The sequence below is a fragment of the Micromys minutus genome, assembly GCF_963924665.1.
Source record: "Micromys minutus genome assembly, chromosome: 2".
NCBI lineage: Eukaryota > Metazoa > Chordata > Mammalia > Rodentia > Muridae > Micromys > Micromys minutus.
In genome coordinates, this window is record NC_137971.1 from 85,457,315 (window position 1) to 85,481,213 (window position 23,899).

Genomic DNA, 23,899 nt, shown 5'->3' on the forward strand with positions numbered 1-23,899 from the left:
AGAAGACAGCTCTGCTAACACTCAGATTTTATTTATTTATTCTGAAATTTTGATATTTTTGTTTTATGTGAGTGTGGGTGTTTTGCCTGTATGTCTGTCTGGGCCCTACTTGCATTCCTGATGTCTACAAATGCCAGAAAAGGGTGTCAGGTCTAAAGTTGGAGTTGTGGGTGTGGTTGTGGGTGCTGGAAGTTGAGCCCAGGTCCTCTGAAAAGTAGTCGGTGGTCCTGACTGATGAGCCATTTTTCCAGCCCCTGCCCAACACTAAGATTTTAGCCCACTGAAAGGGACTTTTGATATGAGCATTGTAAAGTAATAAATTTGTGTTGTTTTACATCACCAAGTTAGTGGTGATTGGTTGTAACATTAGTAAGAAAAGACAGGGGAGGAATCACTTTTCCTGGGGTGAAGAGGAGGAATGGTTTAGAAAGGAGGGGGTGTTTGATTGGGTTTTGAAGGACTAATAGGAGTTTTAGAGGGATTGAAAGCAGCTCAGACATAGGGGAGAAGATGTGTGTAAATGTTATAAAAAATGCAGTGAGGATCCCCAGGGTACCTATTTGTTGAACACTGTGGTCAGAACATATAGCTTCTGTGGTACTTCCGGGAGGACTTGTTTAAAGGCAACTGGAAGGCTCTTAGCCAGGGCGATATTGTTCTGTGTGCACCTGACAGGAATAAAAGCCAAGCTTGCCTATCTTCAGAGTGTGCGGCAAGCACTCAATAGCCAGCACTCTGGGAGAAGAGGTGACCCTCACGGTGGCACTCACTCAACAGAGTTTACAGATGCTCCTAATGACAGCAGAGACGAGGTGGACAGATGGCATGTCACTGAGAGTTCCCACTACAGAAGCCTCTGAAGAGCACAGGGCCTCATGAGACCTCAAAAGAGTCCAAGACAGAGGCCAAGGATTGACGTCTTTCAGTTTTAGCTAACTTATTCAGTTGTAAGCCTATGTGACTTGATTTTTGTACCTGTATCTGTACTGGTGTGTGTGTGTGTGTGTGTGTGTGTGTGTGTGTGTGTAGGACAGAGTCAACCTTTAGTGTGGTTCCTAGATAACTGCTGTTTTGAGACAGGGTTTCTCATTGGAACTTGGGGCTTGCCTGTAAGGTTAGGCTGGAGAACATAAGAGTTGGCCCTTGTGAGCCAGGTGACCACTTTCTGAACCACAAAAGCTTGTCTAAACCACAAGACCTTCTAGGGTTTAAGGTTCAGCCAGGTTTAACAATTCTCAGATTCATGGGCAAGGCAGAGCTAATCCCAGAAGCCGTGGTCCCGACCCTCCATTTATTTTGAGCATCCCTTGGGGGCCCAATTCTTTGTGGGGTCTCTTGGAGCTTGGCATACCACATGGTCTCTGACTCCGGTGATGACTCACGTCACCCTGGCACGAGTGACCAGGGAAGTGTCTCTAGACAGCCAGACACGAAGGGAGATAAGATTTATTTCTGCTTGGAGCCAAATAGGAGGTTCAGATACTTGCCTGCCTGGCCCGCCATTGCCGGCGCCTTTGAACTGCCTCTGATTGAGCAATCACATTTCCAAGAAGGAAAAAACGTTTTCAAGCAGACTTCTTTTTTTAAAAAAAGAACCGCTGAAGTGAACAAGCTGGAGAGGAAACCCGGGGAGATGTTTTGGCCTATTTCCTGTCATGATGGGAGGGAAGTGGGTAGGGGCAGGGACGTTTGGCCCTGGCCTGAGCACGCTTCAGAGGCTGGAGGATGTAGAACACAGATGATCAGGGCTGGCCTAAGCCTCCCTGTGCTCCCAGGGCTTTTGTACCAAGACTTTCTAAGTATCAGGGCAGAGGGGCGGGGGAATGTTGTCCTGATGGGTCTGCATATGTGCTGTGCCCTCTTACATGGTGGTGTCCCCTCTTACATGGTGGTGTCCCTTCTTACATGGTGATGTCCCCTTACACATAATGGCTTGCACTGATGATGTGCCTTGGTTTGCAGGTGATTTCCAACTGTAAACAGGGAGACACTGAGTCCTCAAGGCAGCCCCGGGTCTGGGGCACTGATGTGACTGGGTTGTCCCAAACATGGAATGTCACAGCCTCCAGAGGATGTCCCCGAGCATGGTCCATTTAGACATACTTTTTTGGGACTCTCTTCCTTAGAGTTCTGTCTGGGAAACAGGCCCAAGACAGACTATGGGCCGCTCACCTTCCACGAGAATCAGAGCGCAGGTCCCTCTGGGACACCCCAGCCTCACAGCACTGTCTTCCCTTCACCCCATCATCCTGGGGGAAGGAAGGTAGCTTTTACTTGAATTCATCTCCCCTCCCCTGTACTCATATAATCACATTTACTCACAAAACCCATAGTGAAAGCGGTCGCCATGCGAGGTCACCACGAGAACGACAGGGATAAGCCTCCGAGAACGTAGGAAATTTGCTCAGCTTCACTGTGACTAGCTCTGCTTTTCTTAACTGTTTCCAGTTCGTAACACATATTAATAGATCATACTTGTTACTTATCTGTGGTTTTTCAAAGATTTATTTATTTATTCTACATAAGTACACTGTTGCTATCCTCAGACACACCAGAAGAGGGCATCAGATCCCATTACAGATGGTTGTGAGCCACCATGTGGTTGCCGGGATTTGAACTCAGGACCTCTGGAAGAGCAGTTAGTGCTCTTAACCAGTGAGCCATCTCTCCAGCCTCTTATCTGTGGTTTTAATACAGCCTTTATATAATCACCATGCTTCCCTGCTGTGTCTAGCTACAGAAGCAAATGCTTCAAGTTCCTTGATTTAACTAAAGTTTTCCTCTTTGTGGGACTCAAGATCAACACTGGGGTTTCATGCTAACCAAGTGCTCTGCCACCAAACCGTATCCCTATCCAGTCTGTACTTTTAATTTTAACAGGGTTGCCTGGCATCAGTGGGAGGAGAGGCCTTTGGTCCAGCTAAGGTGCATTTTCCCAGTGTAGGGGAATGCCAAGACGTTGAGGTGGGAGAGGGTGGCTGGGAGAAGGGGCACCTTCATGGAAGCAATGGGAATGGGGAGGGGATGGGATTGGGGGAAGGGAATAACATCTAAAATGTAAATACAGAGAATATCCAAAAAAGTAAGTAAGTAAGTAAATAAATAAATAAATAAGTAAATAAATAAATAAGTAAATAAATAAATAAATAAAAGACAGGATTTCACTAAGATGAACTTTGAGTGATGCCCAGAAGGACTTTGAGTGATGCATCTTTTGTTTTCAGAGCCCTTTCCATTCTGTCTGAGGCTGACAAGGCAGAGCCAAGCCTCCTCCTTTTCCCACTCTCTCACAAGTACACACACCCCTTCCCCACATGCACATACACCCCACAGACACACACAAGAGGAAGAATAACCTGGGGGAGATAACTCAATGACACTTCTGTCTTGGAGAACTCTCTCACTCCCTACACTGCCAACAAACATGTTGCTCCCAGACTCTCCTGGTGTGGCCTGGCCTACTCTGAGCACGGCTGGCTCACTAAAGATACCCAGGAATGACTGGTGTGGCCAGAGAAAACTGGGTGTCCCAGACAAGGGCATATCTCAGGAATCGGGTGTGCTGGAGGTACCGTCTAAGTTCATAGCCAGGTTACCGCCCTATGCTTTTGGCCTTACAGACTACAGGGGTGGTTGGTGCTAAGGGAAATGCCTTCTGGTCATCCACATCCCCATTTCTACCTTCTCCATCCTTCCTTACTCCCTACTCTTCCCAGCAACTCAAATATGCTTTCAGGAGAAAGCCTGGGAGCCCATTGCCAGACAGATGGTATAAATCTTCATTCTTGTATTCATTTGTCCAGACAACCCAAGTGTGAGTGTGGCCAGTCACTGTGGAAAGCCTCCTCTTGGAGGTGGGGGTCACCTGTCCTTGTGCAGGGAAACCTTTGGGACTCTCCATCACCACAGAGGTGGCAGAAATAACTGGGAACTAAGCAGAGCCAGAACTAATGGTATACACCTGGGTCCGACTCCAGTACAGATCCAAAATTAGCCATGGCACAGTCTGGGACTGATGACATCACAAACCAGGATACTCCCAACCTTGGACCCTCTTCCTTAGCTCAGTAATATGTTTGCTGAATGCCTTTCAGACCTTCTGCTATCTTCCCGGCTTTCTACCAGTAGAAATGTGGGTATTGCCAGTGGTTCTAGACCTCACAGTTTCTGTCATGTCTAATGCTCATTTATCTACTGGTGTATACAGGGACAAAGCTCTGGCCAGGCAAAGCACCCTGCAGCATTCTGAGCCACTGGGATAAGCACCAAAATTTTGGGGCTTTGCTCAGGTTTTGGTGACTGCAGCTGGGAGAACTCAGATGGCTATTCAGAGCAGGCATGGAAAGTTCCAGAAAGTATGTTATGTCTGCATGTCGAAGGAGTTTACTACTCAAACTCTTACACCAATCCTAAAAGGTATACGACATCACTGTCTTTTTACAAATAAGGAAAGGGAGGCCAAGGTATAGTAACCCAGCCAGGTAGAGCTAGGAGAGCTGCAACTGTATCTGCCGAGCTCTTGCAACTGTATCTGCCAAGTTCTTGGATCCTTTCACAGTGTTCAGGAGGAACACCCAGGTCACTCAGGGTACAGGACAAGAATGAGGATCCTTTCTTCTGTGAGTGAGACCATGAGTAGAAGCGGGGGACTAGAGACTCTGCTCTCTTACTGGCTTGTCTTCTCCCTCAGCTAGCCTCCCTCATCCCCCCGGAGCAGGGGCTCACAGTCCTTTCCTGAAGCTGACCTTCCGTAGATGTGGCCTTGGTCAAATTCCTCCCCTACCCTCAGCTTTAGCTCCCCATCTGCAAAACTGGGAATGGGAAGCAGCCTCCTGCCTCTCTGAATTTGTAGAGGGGCTGAGAGAGATGGTGTGTACAGTTACCTCAAGCAGTCTCCTGCCTCATCCCTTTGTCCAGAGAAGCTAGGCTAGATATTAATAGCAACCTAATCACACTCACATTCTTTGAATGCTAAATGAAAGCAAAAACTCCCAAGCTGGAAGAACAGAACCCTCCCTTCTGAGAAGCCTGAGTCACCCCCAGCGAGGTCCATGGGGCTTGCTTAACCCCTTGCTTCCCACAAGGATCTTTTAGCCCTTCTAGATGAACAGAGTTAGTTAGAGCCACACAGCACGCACACCATGCTCCTGGGACACTGCGGCTTCCAGTGAGGGGTTTGATCTTTTCTGGACAGGTCACAAGGCTCTGAGAGAGGCCAGCAGGCTTGGCCCCACAGGGAGCTGCAGAGTCAGGCAATATTCTGGGCACGCCTGCCACTGCCATTCCGGGGTGATGTCTGCAGGCCTCTGTCATCTGCCAAAGGGGACTAAACGTGTCACCAGTGTGAGAATGTCCACTGCCACCTGCTAGGAAGTCTGAGAACACTGAGGTTATTTCTGTAAATACTGTTCCGGTCTCCCCTGACTCCTGAAGATAGCCTGGTGCTTGCTGAGGTATGGCAAGCCATCGGGACCTACCAGGTGGGCCAAATTTACGAAATCTACCCTAGATACTTCAAGTTTCCCAGGACAGTGAACACAGGAAGCCCATGATGGCTGCTGGGAATAAAGTGTGGCCTGCATTGTCAGAGCCCTCCTGCCTTCCCCCACTGCCTGTCCCCCAACAGCCCTTAGGGTTCTAAGGCAGCTCTTTTTGGGACAGAGCCTATGCTTTTGACCTTAGTGTGAGGCTTCCTGGCACTGAGAAGCGTCTGGACAGAGTAAGAGGTGAAGTACACAGTGAATGAAACATTGTTACACCACATCTTACAGACATGTAACCTCAAGCTGTGGACCTTCTCTGGGCAAGTGCCTGTGTGGGCAAGCTCACATTTGGAGGTCAGAGGACAACCTCAAATGATGGTTTTGTCTTCTCTACTAGCTTCTTGAATTTTCCTGTCCTCTTCCCGTATCTTTCCTTAGAAGCAACAGGATCTGCTGTCACATGCAGTGTTATATGGACTCTGGAGATTTGAACTCAGGTCCTTATACTTGTGTGGCAAGCACTTTACCTATTGAGCCGTCTCCCAAAGCTGGGCCCCTTCCTTTACTCCTAGAAGGCACTTCGCCTGGCAACCAAAGGTTCTGTGTTACTTCCTCTCCCCGGCTCTGGGAGCTTACACCCCAGTTCTCTCTCCTGGAGGGGGGTCCTGCACAAGGCTTTTTGGCTGTCCCCTGGGTAAGAGAGAAGATGATGCCTTTTGGGCTCAGACTTACTGGCTACATGGACTTGCTGACTGTCTCTCTCAGTGCTTTATTATATTAAATGAAAGTAATAAAACTTACAGGACAGGGCTGAGGTATAGCTCAGTCAGGGGAGAAGGTCACTTCAGAAAAGTGTCATGAGCTCCTGCTCCTGACTATGAGTGTGAGGCTGGCGTTTGCTTAGCATGTTCAACGCCTTGGGTTCAGTTTCTAGCACTACGCATAAACAAAGCTAAATAAACAAGCACACAGGACTGTGGATACCCTGTAGGGAAACTGGTGTCTAGATGTTAAAGGCACATTATTTTGCTTTCTTTCATGAAGCAAGTAAGATATCTAAGGATGATTTAGGGACCTCTAGCCCCTTCACTTACACAAATGATTAGATGATTATCCCAGCAGAGGCTCTTGGGAAGTTTTTTGCCTTAGGCACAAAGGTATCTGAACCCTGTCTTGTTTGTTTCTCCCCTCTACACCTCAGCTTTCTTCCCTGTAAAAACGGACCAGGCTCTATTTAACGGTTGGTAAGAAGCCAGATGAATAGAATCCAAGGGGCTGATTGGTTCTTGGCGTGACTCGCGTAACCTGACCTGGCGGGAGAGGAGCCTCAGGAAATATTTGGAAGTGCTTTGAAAGGGAAGCAGGGAGACAAGCATGACTCAGTGTTCTCTCCTTTTATGGGCTGGCACTCCGGACCATGGCTTCCTGGAGGCTGTATTCCAAGCTGTGCTATGAAGGATATGAGGTCCACATGCCCGTTAGTCCCCGCAGACCCCCCAGACGTCACCCCGGGGGCCGGATTGGGTTTTTAGCCTGGCTATTTTAAGCAGTGAGTTTATAATAATGGGTGGGAAAGCACATGGAACCTGAGCAGCATGAGATGGCCCACAGCCGAGCTGCAGGGGTTCCTATAGAGCCTCACTGGCTCCATCTTGTTCACCTGTGGGACTGCAGCCAGCCTCCATCCTGTCTCACCCACCATGGTGTGTATGACCCTCATTCATGACACTTTGTTTTTGTCTGGCCTGGGACTGGCAGAGGTCCGTCTTCAAGAGAGGGAAGAGGAGGATTAGGGAATGGGATATTTCTGGATATGGCTTTATAATCCTAGGATCTCTGAATGAACCCTGGGCTGGGAGAACCTTGTGGCTCGTTGTGTCTAGATAGAGCCTGAACTTCAGAGTAGGAAAAAGCCATGGTGGTGGTTGGAATTCCTGTGACCCCTGGAGCCAGCCAATATTGAAAGTCTCCAGGCAACAGCAAACTCTTGATCCTGAAATTGCGATCTGGTTCATCTTTAACTGGCTCTGGCCACTATAAGTTCCCTTTGCCTTTTTGCTTGGCTGTTGAGTCCTGGTCATACACCTGCTCTCTGGGGACCTCAGGGCCACCTTTTTGTTATCTAAGAAGAGATTGCTCCCCCCCTTTTGGCTTCTCTGTCCCAGGCTAACATTTTGAGCTCTTAAACACAAATTCTTGCCCTCATAGATTGTTCTCTCTCTTTTCTGAACATGGTCTTGCTCGTCTGAATCCTCAGTGCACAGAATGCTCTGTGTAGATTAAGACTGAACAGGAAGTGGGATGGCTGCCTCCTGCACTTTGGAAACTGTCCCTATTAAGATAGGTTGACTTGCAGGGATGAGGCAGTGAGGTGACCTGGGAAGGTGAGCCGGCTTGTTTCCCTCGATTCCCCCACATGCTCCTGATGCCACTGCTGCTGCTGCTGACGTCTAAGTAGAGATGATGAAATTATTTAAAGAACTCGTCTTTTAGGGAACTTGATGTTCAGTTCTTTCATTCAGCAGCCTTTGAGGGTGGAGGACACTGTAGTCCTGGTCACAGGCTTTGGTCTGTAGAGTCAGTATAACTCTGTTTGGAGCCCAGCCCAGCATAGCTTCTTCTCTGCCAGCTCATCTCCTCTGCTCAGCCCTGGGGCTATTCTGCAAATGGATAGATTCCATTCTTATTTCTGTGTTATGGCTCAGCTCAAACTCCCCTCATAACTTAGAGCCATCATCCCTAAAACCACATCTCATGTTTTCAGCCTGTATAGTTAGAGACTCTTGCTTGAGGTCTCATAACTCCTTGTTTGAAGTGTTTATGCCAATCAGCTTTTTGGTTGCCTTCCAACACTGGACTTGGGACCCTACCCTCTATGTCACGACACGGGCACAGACCTGATACAAAGTTTGTTTGTGGAGAAAGAATGATTCAGCCAGGCATGGTGGCACATTCCTAGAATCCTAGCACTTGGGAGGTGGAGAAAGGGGAATCAGTCAGTTCAGCTAGTTTGAGTAGTCAAGCTCTCAAAGCTATGTCAAACTCTGTCTTAAACTATTAAGAAAGAAAGAGAGAGAGAAAGAAAGAAAGAAGGAAAGAGAGAAAGAGAAAAAAGAAAGGAAGAAGGAAAGAAAGGAAGGAAGGAAGGAAGAAAGGAAGGAAGGAAGGAAGGAAGGGAATTCAGTCCATGAATACCTTAGTTTAGGTGATATTTTCAAGATGGCCAGTAGGGGTCACCCCAAATGCTTCAACTCTGCTTGGGCTACCCATTAGAATAAATGCAAAAGCCAAGATGCCCCTACCCCGCTTTTGACAGCTCCTGGTCTGTCTCCAATTCTTTAGACACAAAGAAACCATCATTTTAAGTGAATATTTAGAATATTCATAATGAATCAGACACCTTTCCTACCTCAGAGAGCCAGGGAGTGCTGTGTGCTGTGGCCAATGCCAGATATCAACCTGGATTGCAGCACTCTGGTCTGGGGAACAGAGAGGATGCCATGGGAACCAGCAGAGCCTTCTGGCTTTTCCTATAGGCTCCACCACTCAGCAGACACTCACCCAGGACATGTGAAACAGTGCTTACTCAGTTGTGGCATTGTTCTTCGTTCTCCCATGAGAAGGAGGGAGGCCACAGGAAAGGCTGTATGGTATAGGCCCCCTATCAGGGAGACTTGGGTACAAACAAGTAGTTTTCTATGTGACTCAGGACAAGTGGCTTCCAACCTGACAGGCTCTTCCTTCATCTATAGAGTGGGACTGTTGATGCCGACCTACATCAAAGGTCATCACAGGGAGTCGATTTGGTAATGGAAGTCATGCAGCCAGAAGTAGCCCAGTAGATGGTATCCGGCCTCAACAAATTGTCTTCTCCTAGCTATAGCTTTGAGGAGCTGAAATGTTTCTCTTCTGGAATAGCTGTGTTTACTGTAAGGACCAAATTAGATGCAAAAGGTCACCTCTGCCCGTATAAACAAAGCCAGAGAACAGGAGGCAGTGCAATTCCCAATGCCTGCTCCCAGCCTCGCCTCGCCTGACCTCCGGTGCTGATGCAAAACCAAACAGCTGATCTATGGCTCTTGGATCCTGGAAATGGAACTCAGCTTGGGGCAGGGATGGGAAGGAGTTTGACTTGTCCTTTTGGCATCTCCCCAGCCTTCGGAGCCCAAGCCTCTTGGAGCATCTTTGGGGTTGACACAGCAGAGGTTCCAGGCACGCATAGCCACTCCAACCAGGCGGCTGCCATGCCCCACATTCCTGAGGATGAGGAGCCCCCCGGAGAGCCACAGGCAGCCCAGACCCAAGTAAGTGCCCCTTCCTGCCCATGGCTAGCCTGAGTGGAGGCCAAGCTAAGTATTCTGGGCTGAGACCACAGCTTCTCAAACTGGCCACAGTGGGTGGTCAGTGTAGACTGCAGTGGGTGTCTGGGAAAGATGTGTGGTTTTTACTCTGAAGAATATACTACCCTGAGTTCATTTAAGTGGCCAGGGTGCCATGAATCCCGAGTGTAAAACCATCTAGAGAGTAAATGACTAAGGCTCCATGAGAAGTCAAATCACCTTGTCCCAAAATGCTCCCTCCTACACCTGAGAAAGATATAGAAAAGACAGAGTGGCAGACAGCCAAAGGCTGCTCTGAAACAATCTGCTTAAAATGAATACCAAAAGTTCATAGTAAAGGATAGGAAAGGGTTTTGGTAAACATTGATGATGGAATAAAAATGATTTTTAAAATGTTCATTAAGAGCACCCTCAAGGAGGCAGTCCTGTAGTTCCAGCCTTCAAGAAACTGACATAGCGGATCACAGTGAGTTCCAGACTAGCTTAGGCTACAGACTGAGAACCTAGCTCAAAAACAAAAACACAAACATAAAACCAGACAAATAACAGCAAAGAAGGTATCATCGAGGCTTTGTTTTGCACGTGAGATTAAGCCATTTTTAGCTACATGCGTATCATAAAGAATAGATTATGTTAATTTTCAAATTGAACCTGAAGCTCAATTTGAATTTAATAAGACTGGCTGGCCAGAAATTCCTGGGGGTCTTCCTGACTGTTCCTCACACTACCCTTTCCCTTTTTTTTAATGTGAGTACTAAAAGAGACAAACTCAAGTTTCTCATGGTTGCACAACAGGGACTTTCTGATTGAACCATCTCTCTAGCCTCTGCTTATTTTTTCTGTCAACCAAACAACGCGATCGCACGACCTCTCATTCTTTACATCTTGTCTTATAGCAACACCATCAAGAGAATGTTTGAAGTGTAAGGCTATACCCATTTCCCCAAGTACTGAAGTCATTCCCTTCCGAAGAACCTATCTTCCCATCACGATCATATTTTCTTTATCTGGTCACTGGCCCAGCTCCATCAGATCCTCTCGGATGAAAGGCCTTGCTTCTGAAGGTCACCGACATTATTAACTTTGACTTGAGCTTTATAGTTGGTTTGCACTGAATTTGTGCTAGCCTCTTGCATCCAACCATGGTCCCACACTGACCAGCACCAGATGAAACAGGCTTGCTAAGCAAGAGAAGAGCGTGTGAGTGAGTGTCATTTTTTCTTAGTGAAGGTTTTTATGCCGTGACGACATTTACTTTCTTACATAATTGTAACAGAGAGGACTAAGCAATCAGTTAGAAGTTAATTGTTCCTCGTATCTTCACATTCCAGGTTCATGAGTTTGAGATATGAACCTGGCAGTTTAGGGGTGTGTGTGGGGAGTGTGTCTTTTCCTTAAACATTGAAAGAACGAGCTAAACTCCTGTTTTTATCTGCAGACCATAGTTCAAGGTTCTAGGGAAAGCGCCACAACCATCCTGGGGCATCTTGAACCATAGTGGGTGCTGTTCCCTAGCAACCCTCAAAGCACCTGAGGGCCAGGGGCTCGGGGGAAGGAAAAGGGGGTGACAGCAGAAGGCAGACACTGGTGAGCAGATTCAAGTGTGGCTGCCCCAATCTGGCTTTCTTCAACCCTGTCACTTCCGTGTCCTTCCCTCTCTGACCCTTTTGGTACCTTTACTAACAATGGTGCCACACTAAGCTCACATTCTTATGCAAAACCGGGATTCCAGACCTTGGGCAATTTCCCCAGTTAACCCAACAATGAATGTGGGTTTTTTTGGCCACTGCAGCCAGCAGAATACCCATCTGTGGGAGGCAAGATGGTAGTTCAGGTGAACCTAAGTAGCCATGTTGGTTCAAACTTTGGAGTCGGACTTGGAATGGTTTATTCTAGGCATGCTTAAGCACAGCACAATTTGGTGAAAACTTTCTTAGTGATAATTAACTCAATCCCGTGTGTACAATAAAGCACAAACAAAGCTAAATAAAGTTCAGACGTGACTAAAAACTCTTTGTGAAGTACACGTGACACCATAAATGGGTTCTATAGATTGAGAAAAACAAGCTTTCGATAGGAGGAGATCCCAGTGTGGTCTCGGTCATACATATAGCACAGACTGTTAACCACATCTGCTCCCAGCCTTGTGTTCTTTAGAAAGAACAACCTTGTGTGTTTGACATTCCAGCTTCCCTGTCCGTGAACACTGAGAGCTTTGTGCCTCCTACAAATAATACACTCCAAAAGTGAGTATAATAAAAGATTAGCAAAGATACAGCCTCATCCCTAGATGAAGAATAGGCAGAGTCTACATCTGTAGCTCTCAGCATTTAAGAGAGGTGTTGCTCTTGTAGAGGACCTGAGTTCAGTTCTTAGCACCCACCCAGAACTGCCGGCAACTCCTGCTTCTATTTCTGATGCCCTCTTTTGACCTACACACAATAAACCCAGCCCCCACACACACTTTAAAAAATATTTTCAGACCATATTAAGCCACTCTGCTTGTTACAGCTGTTAGCTGCGTGTTAGTCCAGCTGCATGTGGGCCAGGGCCTGGGTGAAGCTTCTTAGAGGTTCCTCATTGGGAGGAACCCATGAGACAGCTGTAGAGTCAATGGTAAGACCTTTGATTGCCCAGTAGGGAACCCTGAATGCCAGTTCCCCACAAGCTACGGCCTATCTGTGAGCTGGAGCCAGAACAAATATTCACAGAATAATGAGGGGGGTTCTGAACTTCTCTGAAGGCTTTTCGAGTGCTGTGATCTCTGGGCTTGTAGGAATCTGAAGCTATTCTGAAAAGTTTTGTAAGTTGCAATGGCGGAGACAGCAATGAACCTGGGGGAGGATGCTTGAGGGACTCAAGCCAACTGGGATCCAGGAGACCCAGGTCCCTCAGAGAAGACAGAGAACAGAGTTTAAGACTATGATCTCTGGAGTCTGATAACATTGGCCTTGAATCCCAGCTCCTCTAGGATCTGGAAGCCAAGTCTGTTAGATTTCTCATCCCTGTCGTTCCCTCTGTGCTACTTTGAACAAGCATTAGCTGTTGCCACTTTTGTTCAGCCTGCTCAGCTCAGCCATGAGGCAGTTTAGACCCTTACACAGAGATTCAAGGTCCACGTGAGAGTCTCATTCTTTTACTTTCTGGTCTTGCTACCCGGCTCTGGGCCTCTCTGAGTTCTCCGGAAGCCAGATAGGCACGGTTCTTAAAGAACCTCTGCCCAGACTGGGCTCCTGAGGCAGCATAGCCACAGGGGAGGTTCTGATCTCCCAAGCTAGCTGGAGCCTCCAGGGACAGAGAAGCCTGACTCCCTGGGAGAACAGAAGCCAGGCAGCCAGGAAAGCAAGGCTGGCCAGGGTTCAGCCGGAAGTCCCCGTTTTGTGTAAATTCCCACTCTGTAAAACAGGCAAGGAACAGAGCATCCTTCCAAGTTTATAGCTCCCTGGGGTCCAGCCCTAGTTTTGAATACTCCAGTCCCAAGCCTCCTTTTCCCACCACTAGCCTGAGTGCTAGCTGAGCCCTCAGCAAACCCCTGAGGTGGGAGAGCTAGATTGTTCTCTTTACAGCAACTGCTCACTGGAACCACTAACCATCCTTACAGCGAAGCAATGAATGACTCTGCAGTGTTTTCTCAGCAGCATGAATTCTCTGGGGCCCAGGCCCAAGCAAGGACACAGAGATTATACTCAGAGCACTGACTGAACTGAAGCTGTCAGGACCTTTAGGGGCCACAGAATGACAGGCTGTCAGCTGGAAGGATCTCAGATCACTATGTCTTAATTTGCTTTTTGTTGCTGTGATAAACATTAAAAAGTAGCCCAGGGAGGAAAGGGTTTATTTTATGTTACACTTCCAAGTATCAGCACATTAACTGAGGGAAGTCAGGCAGGGACCCAGAGCAGAAATCATAGAGAATGCATGTGGGCCTGTCCCTTCTTCACTGTGTAGCTATAGACCCCAGATGCAATGTCACCAAGCTGTCACTGGTCTCCTGAGCTGTGACCAGAAACCACCTAGGAAGCTGACTCATTGGGACAGCATGCATCCTGTCACACTTGGCACACTTGGGGTGCAGGGGCTCATATCAGTAAGACTCTGGGTTCTACTCGTCCAAGTTCTTTTATCCTTTGGGGGCTTCTAGAAGTCTCTAGGAACAGGTTGTTAGAACTCATGGACAGAGCATCTTTCCTGTTGTCAGCGCCGGCATTCACCACTCCATCTCTGTCTTCTACATCCCTTCACACAAAGCCCTTGATAATAATAGGCATCCAGGCACCAAAAACTATTCAACTGTATTAATATTACATTTAGCTTTAGACTAAAAAAATTACTCTTCAGAAAATTTCCTACATTTATACAATGTATTTTGATTTTACCCACTCACCACTCCCTCCTTCAATTCTCCACAGTGCCCACCTATCTTCCTCCCAATCTCTTGTCCCCTTTTGTTATTAATGGCTACTCGAGTCCACTTAGGGATACTTATTCCATGTGCACAAGAAGACATGGCCAACCTACTAGCAGTTGCTTTCCAGATGGAGAGTGACTCTTCCTCTCCCATAGCTACCAACTGCCAATAGTTCCTCTGCTAAAGGTATGGGAGTCTATGTGGGAATTTTGACTGGTTTGATCTTATGAAGGTCTTGTGCAGGTAAGCACAGTTGCTGGGAGCTGGTGTATTCAACAACCACGCCATGCTAAAGGCTAGCATTTTGTAGTGCCCCTTTCCACCTACTGAGTCCTACTTTATTTTTGTCCCCTCTTCTGAGATGCTCCCTGGGCCCTGGGAGGGGGGAGGTTGATAAGATGATAAAGCTGAGCACTCACAGTTGCTAATTAATATTCAGCACCTTCACCAATCATGAGTCTCTGTATTAATTACTACCCACTGTACCACTGAGAAAAGGAGCTCCTCTGTAAAATTGAGAGCAGCACAAATCTAGGAACACACATATGCATATCTAGAAGGCAGTTAGACAGTATGACCATTTAGCAAAACAACAGTAGCTTCCACCAATCTCCCTAAGTCGTGGACTTTTGATCAGGTTTATAGTACCAAACATACAATTCATCCCGGAGATCAGGGCTCACATCCAACCAGAAAGGATTGTTACCGTCATGATCACTATGCCAAGACTGCACCAGTGGGCACTTCTTGCCAGGCAGGTCAGTATTGTAGCATGCAGGGTCCATTACTAGGTAAGATGGTTGGTGTGTTTTTCCCCACAGTATCCTACATAGCACTATGTAAGTTCAATGGCAGAAGAGGGTTCCCCGGGCATCCAAAGTAACAGATTTAACGTTTAGTGCACTGCAGCTTGTAACAGAGGGTCTTACCAAAGTTCTTTCTACAACTGTTCCTCAGGCGCACAAGCTCAGGTCAAAAACCTTTACGAGATATTAGCTGACTTCATTCTCCTTTTAGCCAGATGATGAAATAGCACAATGTGGCTCACTGGCTTCCCAAAACACTCTGTCAAACTAAACCTAGCTTAGGCCACAGCCTTGAGGCACGCCAGCTCTTCCAAAGTATCTGTTGTGTGCTTTGGGTTTTGATGCTGCCAACAGACTTTGCTGACTAGTCACACAGCAGTTCAGTTTGTGACTGAAGATCAACTGTTCCGGGAACATTACCTTCCTTTCCTCCCCAGTTTTTAAATAATTGAGATGAGGTTGAGATAGGCTCTGGAGAAGCAGCCCTCTGTGTGTGGCCCTGTGATGGTCAACCTGTTGGGACCAACTTGTTGGGATTTAGAGGCCCCTAGGAAACATACTTCTGGGAGTGTCTGTGAGGTGTTTCCAGAGAGAGAGAGAGAGTTTAACTGATGCAGGAGATGCATTTCAATGTAGGCAGCACCATCCCACGGGCTGGGCTCCCAGAATGAATCAAGGAGAAGTTGAGCGTAGCACCAGCATCCATTGCTCTCTGCTTCCTGACTATAGACACAGTATGACCAGTCACCGAACACTCCTGCCACTCTGCCTTCTCCACCATGATGGGCTGAACACTCAAGCCATGGATCACTCAACTCTTCCTTCTTTAAGCTACTTTTGTTTGGGACACTAGTGACAAATATAACTTTTTGTAGTCTCTAAGGAGGTGATCCTTTCGTGGAGATTAGTGGGGCTCTGGTCTTAAAGCGACAAGGCTCCTCTTCTTGGGATCAAAATTGGAGACCCTAGTAAGGTCCACCATAGGATCATCAGAATTTCTCTCTCTCTCTGCCTCCCCCCCCCCCCCCGTGGTATCAATGTAGTCCTTACCATCAGACAGTTAGAGCTCTTAGCCCTTCACATTGGTCTGTTCTCTTGTAAGATGAGATGACAAAGTAACACCCCCCTAAGCAGCCAGAAAGTTTCATAAAAGACAGAGAATACTTCTGGGTCCCAGACATATAGGTGTAAGGAGCACAGAAGAGTACCTGGACCTAAATTTTGGGTGATTCCAAATGATCCTCAATTATATCAGGGTGATAATTAATACTATTACAAGATTTAAATAACCAATCAGTCCCCAATCAGAATGAGATGGAGATGAAATTATCGATCCATATATATTACTTATAATCTTCTAAGGACCCGCTGGAGCAGAGATGCCTTTCCACAATCATCCAGTGAGAATCCTCATCCTATTTTCTTGCAAGCCAGCACTGTTGTATGTCCTCAGCACAGGTAGTTTCACAATACCAGGAGGTGGTATTGTTAGTTTATAGCACGAACACCCAGGTGAGTCATGTAGATGTCTACCTCTAGAACTGAAAGGAAGTACCTATACCCTTCACCTAAGATGTCAGCATCATCTTCTTTGAGATGTCTCACTGCCATAATTTGCCTTCCGTAGCTAAAATACCCGAGACCAACTTAGAAATTATTCCTCTTCATGCCACAGTTTTAGACGTGATCTATTGTTTCTGTTATTCCTGGGCTCAGAGTGAGGGAGAACATCACAGCAGGGAGAATGTGGTGGAGCAAGGCCATTCATCCCTTGATGGACAGGAAACAGAAAGCTCATTAGGAAAAGGGTGGTGACAAGATAGATTCTTCTAGGCATTGGTGAGCTAACCTAATTTTATCCAGTTAATCTCCACTCCCCTAAAGTTTGCAATATCTACCAAATCAGTACATCCGTGGGGGACCTAGATTTCAAACTGTGAGTCTGTGGGAGACATTTTATATTTGAACCACAGTGTCTACTTATATCATCACATCCTTTTAAGATGGTCTCAGGTAGGATCTAAAATAAAATACCTTCACAAAAGTTTAAATAAGGCATTAGGATCTAGTATAGGAGGTTATGGTGGCAATTGTTGGTATCTGCTATTCATTGATCCAAGCTAGACATTATCATCTTCTCCTTATTATAGATGAAGGTAGTGGAACCAAGATATTATATATTTGTCAAAGGTCATATAGACATGTCACAATTAAGTGTAGATTTAAACTGAAGATTCCTTGCATATATTATCCTGTCTTCTTTGCCTCCTCTTGCCAGTAAAGACACTATACTGAGTACCAGTGGCCTCAGGTGTAGGGAACAGGTACTGACATTTCGTATTCTAGGGTGAGGGGACTTGGGAAAGAAGAGTCAAGAGAACTGTCACAGCACAAAAGCTACAAGACAAGCTGTAGGAGTGCTTCAGTTAAAGTAAATGCATTTTAGAAATGGTGATTACAACCAGGAATGCATATCATGATGGCCCATCTTCAATTCCCATTGTGAACAGTGGAGTGGCTGGTCCTGTTTCTGTCTCTCCTTAAACGGTACGTGAGCAACCTGAGGTCAGGAGTCAATCTTTTGCACATGTATTTCTGCTCTTAGCACAGATCTAGAGTATGGTAGGATCTTAGGGAAGAAAGATTAAGATGGAAGGAAAGTAGAAAGGAAGAAAAGAATGAAAGAAAGAAAGGAAGGAAGGGAGGAAGAAAGGAAAAAAGGGAGACAAAGAAGTAAGGAAAGAAGGAATGAAGATGGATTCTGGCTGGATGATTGAATGTATAGATGGATAATGCATGGATAGATTGAGGAGGACTGGGTGGATGGATGGGTGGATGGGTGATCATGTGACCTTTTGTGTAGTTGGATGTTTAGATTGAAGGGAAGAAGACATGGAAAAAGGAATAGCATCTAGAAGGCAGGACAGATGAGGCAGGATGCAAGACTGTCTGTCTGTCTGTCTGTCTGAGCAGCACTTTACAGAGCATGGTCAAAGCATGGTCAATACCCGTTGTGTACTGATCTACAGTGTTAGCCTGGCAGTAAGTCCAGGGCTAAAGAGAGCAGGGAAGTCTGATGACTATGGATCTATGCCTCCTGGGAACTGGATGGACACTGACAGAGACCGACAGAGCCAGGATGGACGCACACAATAGGCAGCGACTGACAGGGTTGCAGGGGGAGGAGCTACATGCCCAACAGAAACCCTTACCTCTCTCCCATGGTCTCGGGACTTGACACTGGAAAGATCATTTACTTGCGAGTCCCTGAGAATGTTATTTTGTCTTAAGAGTACAAATTCCCCTCCCAAGGGAGTCCCTGCCTGCCTTCCAGGCTGTAACAGATAGACTGCGGATATGGTCAAACAATGTGGATCCTCCTTCCACCCTCCCCCGCCATCATTCTTACTGCTTTATCTGTGTTTATCTTAAAAGCCAGTCTAGGGGAGTATTAGCTTCATTTGATGTTTATAAACACCAAGAACAGAGCAATGAAATATCTCCCCAGGGGTCATCCAGATGAGGTTTCATTGTAGGTCCATTTAGTTTCTCTCCTGTTCACACACACGTAGTAAGGTCCCTGTCTCACTGTTACCCAAGGCCGTCACAGCAACCATACTCCCCACACTTGCCTGGGCTAGGCCTGGAGCTGTTTCAAAAAAGTCCTAGCCCAGACCTAGTCATGTGATATTGAGGATTTGAAGCTCATATTCCCAACTCTGACATCGTTTATTTATTGCTGTGCTCAGGAGCATAGGAAACTATCATGAGCCCTTGGGAATTTATGAGTGACATAAACATGTAAATGTCTCTGTAAGACTTATTAGAGGGAAATGAAATGTGACCTGCTGCTTGTGATCGGAGTGAGCTTGCTGGTGGTGGCACAGCTCCACAGAGCTTGGCTGATCCCCAGAGGAGAGAGTTGGACTCCCGTGGTGGCTGGGTCCATAGACCAGGAAGAGGGACAAGAGCCCAAAGCAGTGCTACCTGAGCCTGCTTCCCTCCTGCTGTGTATTGTGCTCATTCTGGATTGGGGCTTCTTGGAGGAAGAGACATCCCCATGAGGAAGTATGCAGCATGGGGGGTGGGCTAAGAGAAGATTGTCTGGAGGACATCAGAAACCAGGGGAGGTGTCAACAAAGACAAAGTGACAAATGGAGAAGCATTGTGGCACCGTGGGAAGGTATGTCTTTCAGTGTCTGGTGTGGCCCTGGGGCAAAGTAATATTCAACAGAGTGATTTTCCATCTTCTTGTTTTCCTTTCATGATTATCGGAGGAGAGCAGAGATTATTACCTGTCTTAGATAGAGTTTTACTGTTGTGAACAGACACCATGACCAAAGCAGTTCTGATAAGGACAACATTTAATTGGGGCTGGCTTACAAGTTCAGAGGTTCAGTCCATTATCATCAAGGTTGGAACATGGCAGCGTCCAGGCAGGCATGGTGCAGGAGGAGCTGAGAGTTCTACATCTTCATCTAAAGGCTGCTAGCAGAATACTGGCTTCCAGGCAGCTAGGATGAGGATCTTAAAACCCACACCCATATTAGCATGCCTACTTCAACAGGACCACACCTTCTAATAGTGCCACTCCCTGGACCAGGCATATTCAAGCCATCACATTACCCCTAATGTGTTGCTGAGTAACCTGCGGAATTGATGGGTGGAATGATAAACCATGAGGGCTTGAAACAATGACAAAGTGCAAGAGGTCTGAGGAGTTTTCCTTTATGTTTGTACCCCACATGGGGCATCTCTTGTTTGAGAAGGAGTTGAGAGAGGAGTGGAACCAGGTAAGGATGACTGACAGAACTTTGGTGACCAAATGTCTTGGGTGGTGGTAGTGGCGTGATGTGCATGTTGGCTCTGTTACCAGAAGGACCAATCTGATGCCTTAATGAACACCCAATTTAGCTCTACATTGTCAACCAGACCCAAGTTCAAGAACATTAGTTTCCTAGAAATCAAATTCCAAAGTGCTAAACTCGGCTGTGAAGGACATACTAAACATTGCCATTCCCTCTGGGGCTAAAATTTGGTGAAGGAAAGTAGTTAGGTCTGTGTCATATTGGGACACAATCCCCAGGTCTGTCCTCCATGCATTTGAAATTTAAATAGAGCTAGGAATCTTGTATTTTATTTGGAAACTATTTCTATATCATTTTGTTTAATTTTTAAGAATTTATTTGTGTGTGTGTGTATGTGTGTGTGTGTGTGTGTGTGTGTGTGTATTTGTGCACAATGCCTTTGGACAACATAGGAGGGCATCAGAGTCCTTGGAGCTGAAGTTACAGGCAGTTGTGAACTGTTAGACAGTAGTCTGGGAACTAAACTTAGGTCATCTGGAAGAGCTGCAAAAACTCTTAAAGCTGAGCTCCACTCAGTCTGTCTAATTTTCACAGAAACTCTGTGATCTAGACAAGGTGATCAAGACACCAAGACACAAGGTTACTTGTTCAAGATCACATAGCTGGTAAGAAAAAATCATGACCTAATATGGTGACCCTTGAATCTGAAGCTCTTACATTCCCCAAGCCAGGAGTTTGCCTATATTCTATACAATGCATCCTGTGTTCGGTATTCAATAATATATATTGCTAGTACCAATTAAGCTTTTTGGAGCCCTGCCTTCCATTAGGAGTTCCAAGTGGGAGAAGGGTCAGTATTTGTTCTGTACTAAGCTTAGCAAAATTCTTCTGAGTGCTCCTTGGCAATGTACCTACACCCTTTCTTAAACTTCCATGTTTCCAGTCTAGAGTAAAGAAAAGAGAAGTAAAAGAGAAATCAGTTTGTATTTTTCAGGAATGGTCCCACAATACAGCTTGGCAGAAAGCTAGAAGTTTCTGGTCTGCTCAGTCATTGTGTAAGCCAATTAGTGAAAGAACACTTCTACTATATGACTTGCATATTTTGAATTCAATATCAGGAGGGAAGATCATTCTAGAATGTCTACCAGGATAGTAGAGGGATTTCCTCTCATTGACCCCAATCCTTTTGGGTTGTGAGCAGCTTGGTTGTATGCATGTGTCCATGACTATGTGTGTGGCACTTATCAATTCTGGCTTGGCTTTTGCCTATCAGGATAGTCACTCCTGCTCTGTGCTCTCTCCTAGTAAGGGTGCCTGTGGTCCCAGCAAGTACCAGGAGGCAGAGAAAATGCTAACAAGAAAGCAGCTCCTCCCCTTCCCCATTGTCTCAGAGGCCATTGACTTTATAGGTGTCAGCTTGTAGGGAACGGGTCCTCCACTCGAAACCTATCCTAGCAGAAAGCATCTCAGATCTGCTTATATGACCATTGCCTCCCCAGCCAAGGCATAGACCCACTATGGGCATTCCAGAAATGTCTGCTGGATAAATGGATAGAGTAGTGGGTAGGAGTGTGTATGTTTTCACAAACTTCATGAACACAAAGAGAATCTTGTCACTCCCAGCATAGCAGCCCTCTCTCTTTAGAAAAGGTGTTTCCTCATGACACTTGTTTGTAAACTGGTGTTAAGTCAGATATGAAACAGGCATTAAGACAGCCTGCAGATGATGAGTAAGAGGAGCTTCAGGGAGTGTGGGGGATAAGTGAATGGAGGAGAGAGAAATAAATGGTTAGGTTGGTGATAGATTAGGGAGCAGGGTATGGATGAATGGATGGATAGCAGAGAAAGAAATGAAGAGAGACGAACTGATAAATTTATAGATGAATAGGGAAATAGAGGAATAGGTGAATGGGCGGAATGGGAGAGATCAATGGATAAATGGATGGTTATGGGGAGACAGAAGGGAATGGACAAACTGATGAATGGGTAAGAGATGTATGAATGGGTAAATCAATTATGGCCAGGGAAAGAGATGAATTTATTGATGGACAAAGAAGATATTTAGAGAGGGGGATGGATGAATGTGTGGGAGAGACAGGGATATGGATAAATGACCAGACAGGGGAAGAGAAATGAATAAATGCATACATTTATGTAGATCCATAGAGATGGATGGATGGATGGATGGATGGATGGATGGATGGATGGATGGATAGATGGGAAGAGACACGAATAATGCATGCATTGTTGGGTAGATGGATGAATGGCTCCCCGGAGAGATAAAGAGATGGCTAAGGAAGGTTTGGGCAGGAAGGTAAACAAGCAGAAGTTGGGAGTGTGTGATGTGTGAAGTAAAGGACAGAAAAGGAAACGAGAGGTGGAGAGAGAAGTTAATTCATTTTTTTTCCTCTCCCTTATTTTAAATTTAATTTTATGTGTATGGGTGTTTTGTCTTCGTCCTGTCTTATGATTCATTCCCTTTTTTATGCCCTTGTTGTGGTGAAGCGGATGAAGCTTTGGAACAGCCCTTTAAGCCAGCACTTCTCAGAGCCAGGCCTAGGGGGGATCACAGCTCCACAGGGCATGAGGACAAACAGCTTAGCTTAGCGCCAACCATAGGCCGCTAGAGGGAGGAAGTGTTCACTTTATCTCTTTTGTCAAATTGCTTGGCATTTTTATGCTTTCAAGTTTCTCTAGCTGAAATTTTCTTGTTGACTGATTTGGAAAGTAGTCAGAGTGTCAGTGAATTAAAATAAAATCTCCTTTTCAGCACTAGCATGTGCTGGAAATTTGTGAAAGCTGCAGTACACAGATGGTAGAAAACCTGCGATACATGGGTAGAAAAATGAAATTTTAGCCAACATACAGTTTTTCGTTTGCCAGAGGATTCATATGAGAAGAGCGCTAAATAAGGCCAGCACAAAAAGGCAATTTTGAGGGCTCAAAAATTCAGTTGAGACAAAGTCCTGCGCACATTATAGGAGCGTTGATTAGCCTTCCTGTGGCAAGAGTCACTTGTGAACAAGAACAAGAGAGTCAGAAATATTCCAAAGCTAAATGCCTTGTGCTCCAGAAAGTCAGGCCCTCCTGAACCACCAGAGAGGCCACAGCAGAAGCGTTGGTCCCCAAGCCTGAGTGATTGAAACAGGCCAGGCCAGAATTTTTGGACTACAGTTCCTATATAGATGTATGAACCCGAGATTTCGTTCTTTTGAATTAATTTATTTTATAAAATATTATTATAGCTCATGAAATTTGTTACATAATAATATATGATGAGTACACAATTTCTTTTTCTTTTCCTAAGGACTGAGCCTTCCACATTTTAGCCTTCCTTCTTTTTGAGCTTCATAAGGTTTGTGAGTTGTTTCTTGGGTATTCAGAGCTATTTGGAGCTAGTATCCAATTATCAGTGACTGGAACCCGAGATTTCTTATTACTCAGTTTAAACTGGGTAGGAACCCAGCACTTGGTTCTTATTGATTGTGTTGGAAAGGTGTCAGAGTGCCAATGAACCGACGAATTAAAGCAAAATCTTCTTTACAGCATCAACATATACTGGAAATTTGTTAAAGCTCTACCATGGGCTCTGAGAAGTACTGTTTTAAAGGGCTGTTCTAAAAGCAAGAAACATGGGGCTGGGGAGATGGCTCAGCGGTAAAGAGCATGGGTTTGATACACCCACGTGATAGGGAGAGAGGTGGGGAGGGAAAAAGGAGGGGGAGAGATAGATTGATAGATAGATAGATAGATAGATGGATGGATGGATGGATGGATGGATAGATAGATGATAGATAAATAGATAGAGATAGATAGAGATAGATAGCTAGAGAGAGAGAAACTGAGGTAGTCAATATATCCATTAACTTATCTGTAGCCACGTCACAATCTATATTCACATCAAATATCACACCGTGAATATATGTGATTTCCACATCTCAATTATATCTTAATGAAGCTGAAACAGACAAACCAACATACAGAATTGGGGACCGGTGACAATGGCCTTGGGAGTCACACTGTTGGAAATGCCGCAGTTCCAGGCCCAGCATGT

At 45.9% G+C, this 23,899-nt stretch overlaps 1 protein-coding gene across 1 annotated transcript in view; it reads left to right on the plus strand.

The window, feature by feature from the left end:
• Window positions 1–23,899, plus strand: part of IRAG1 (inositol 1,4,5-triphosphate receptor associated 1) — a gene marked incomplete at its 5' end in the record, with an annotated part of 110,936 nt that overhangs the window by 25,467 nt on the left and 61,570 nt on the right. Inside the window, 1 exon segment of the mRNA XM_080911809.1 lies at window positions 9,639–9,787. Within this exon segment, the coding sequence (XP_080767935.1) occupies window positions 9,639–9,787 (149 nt within the window).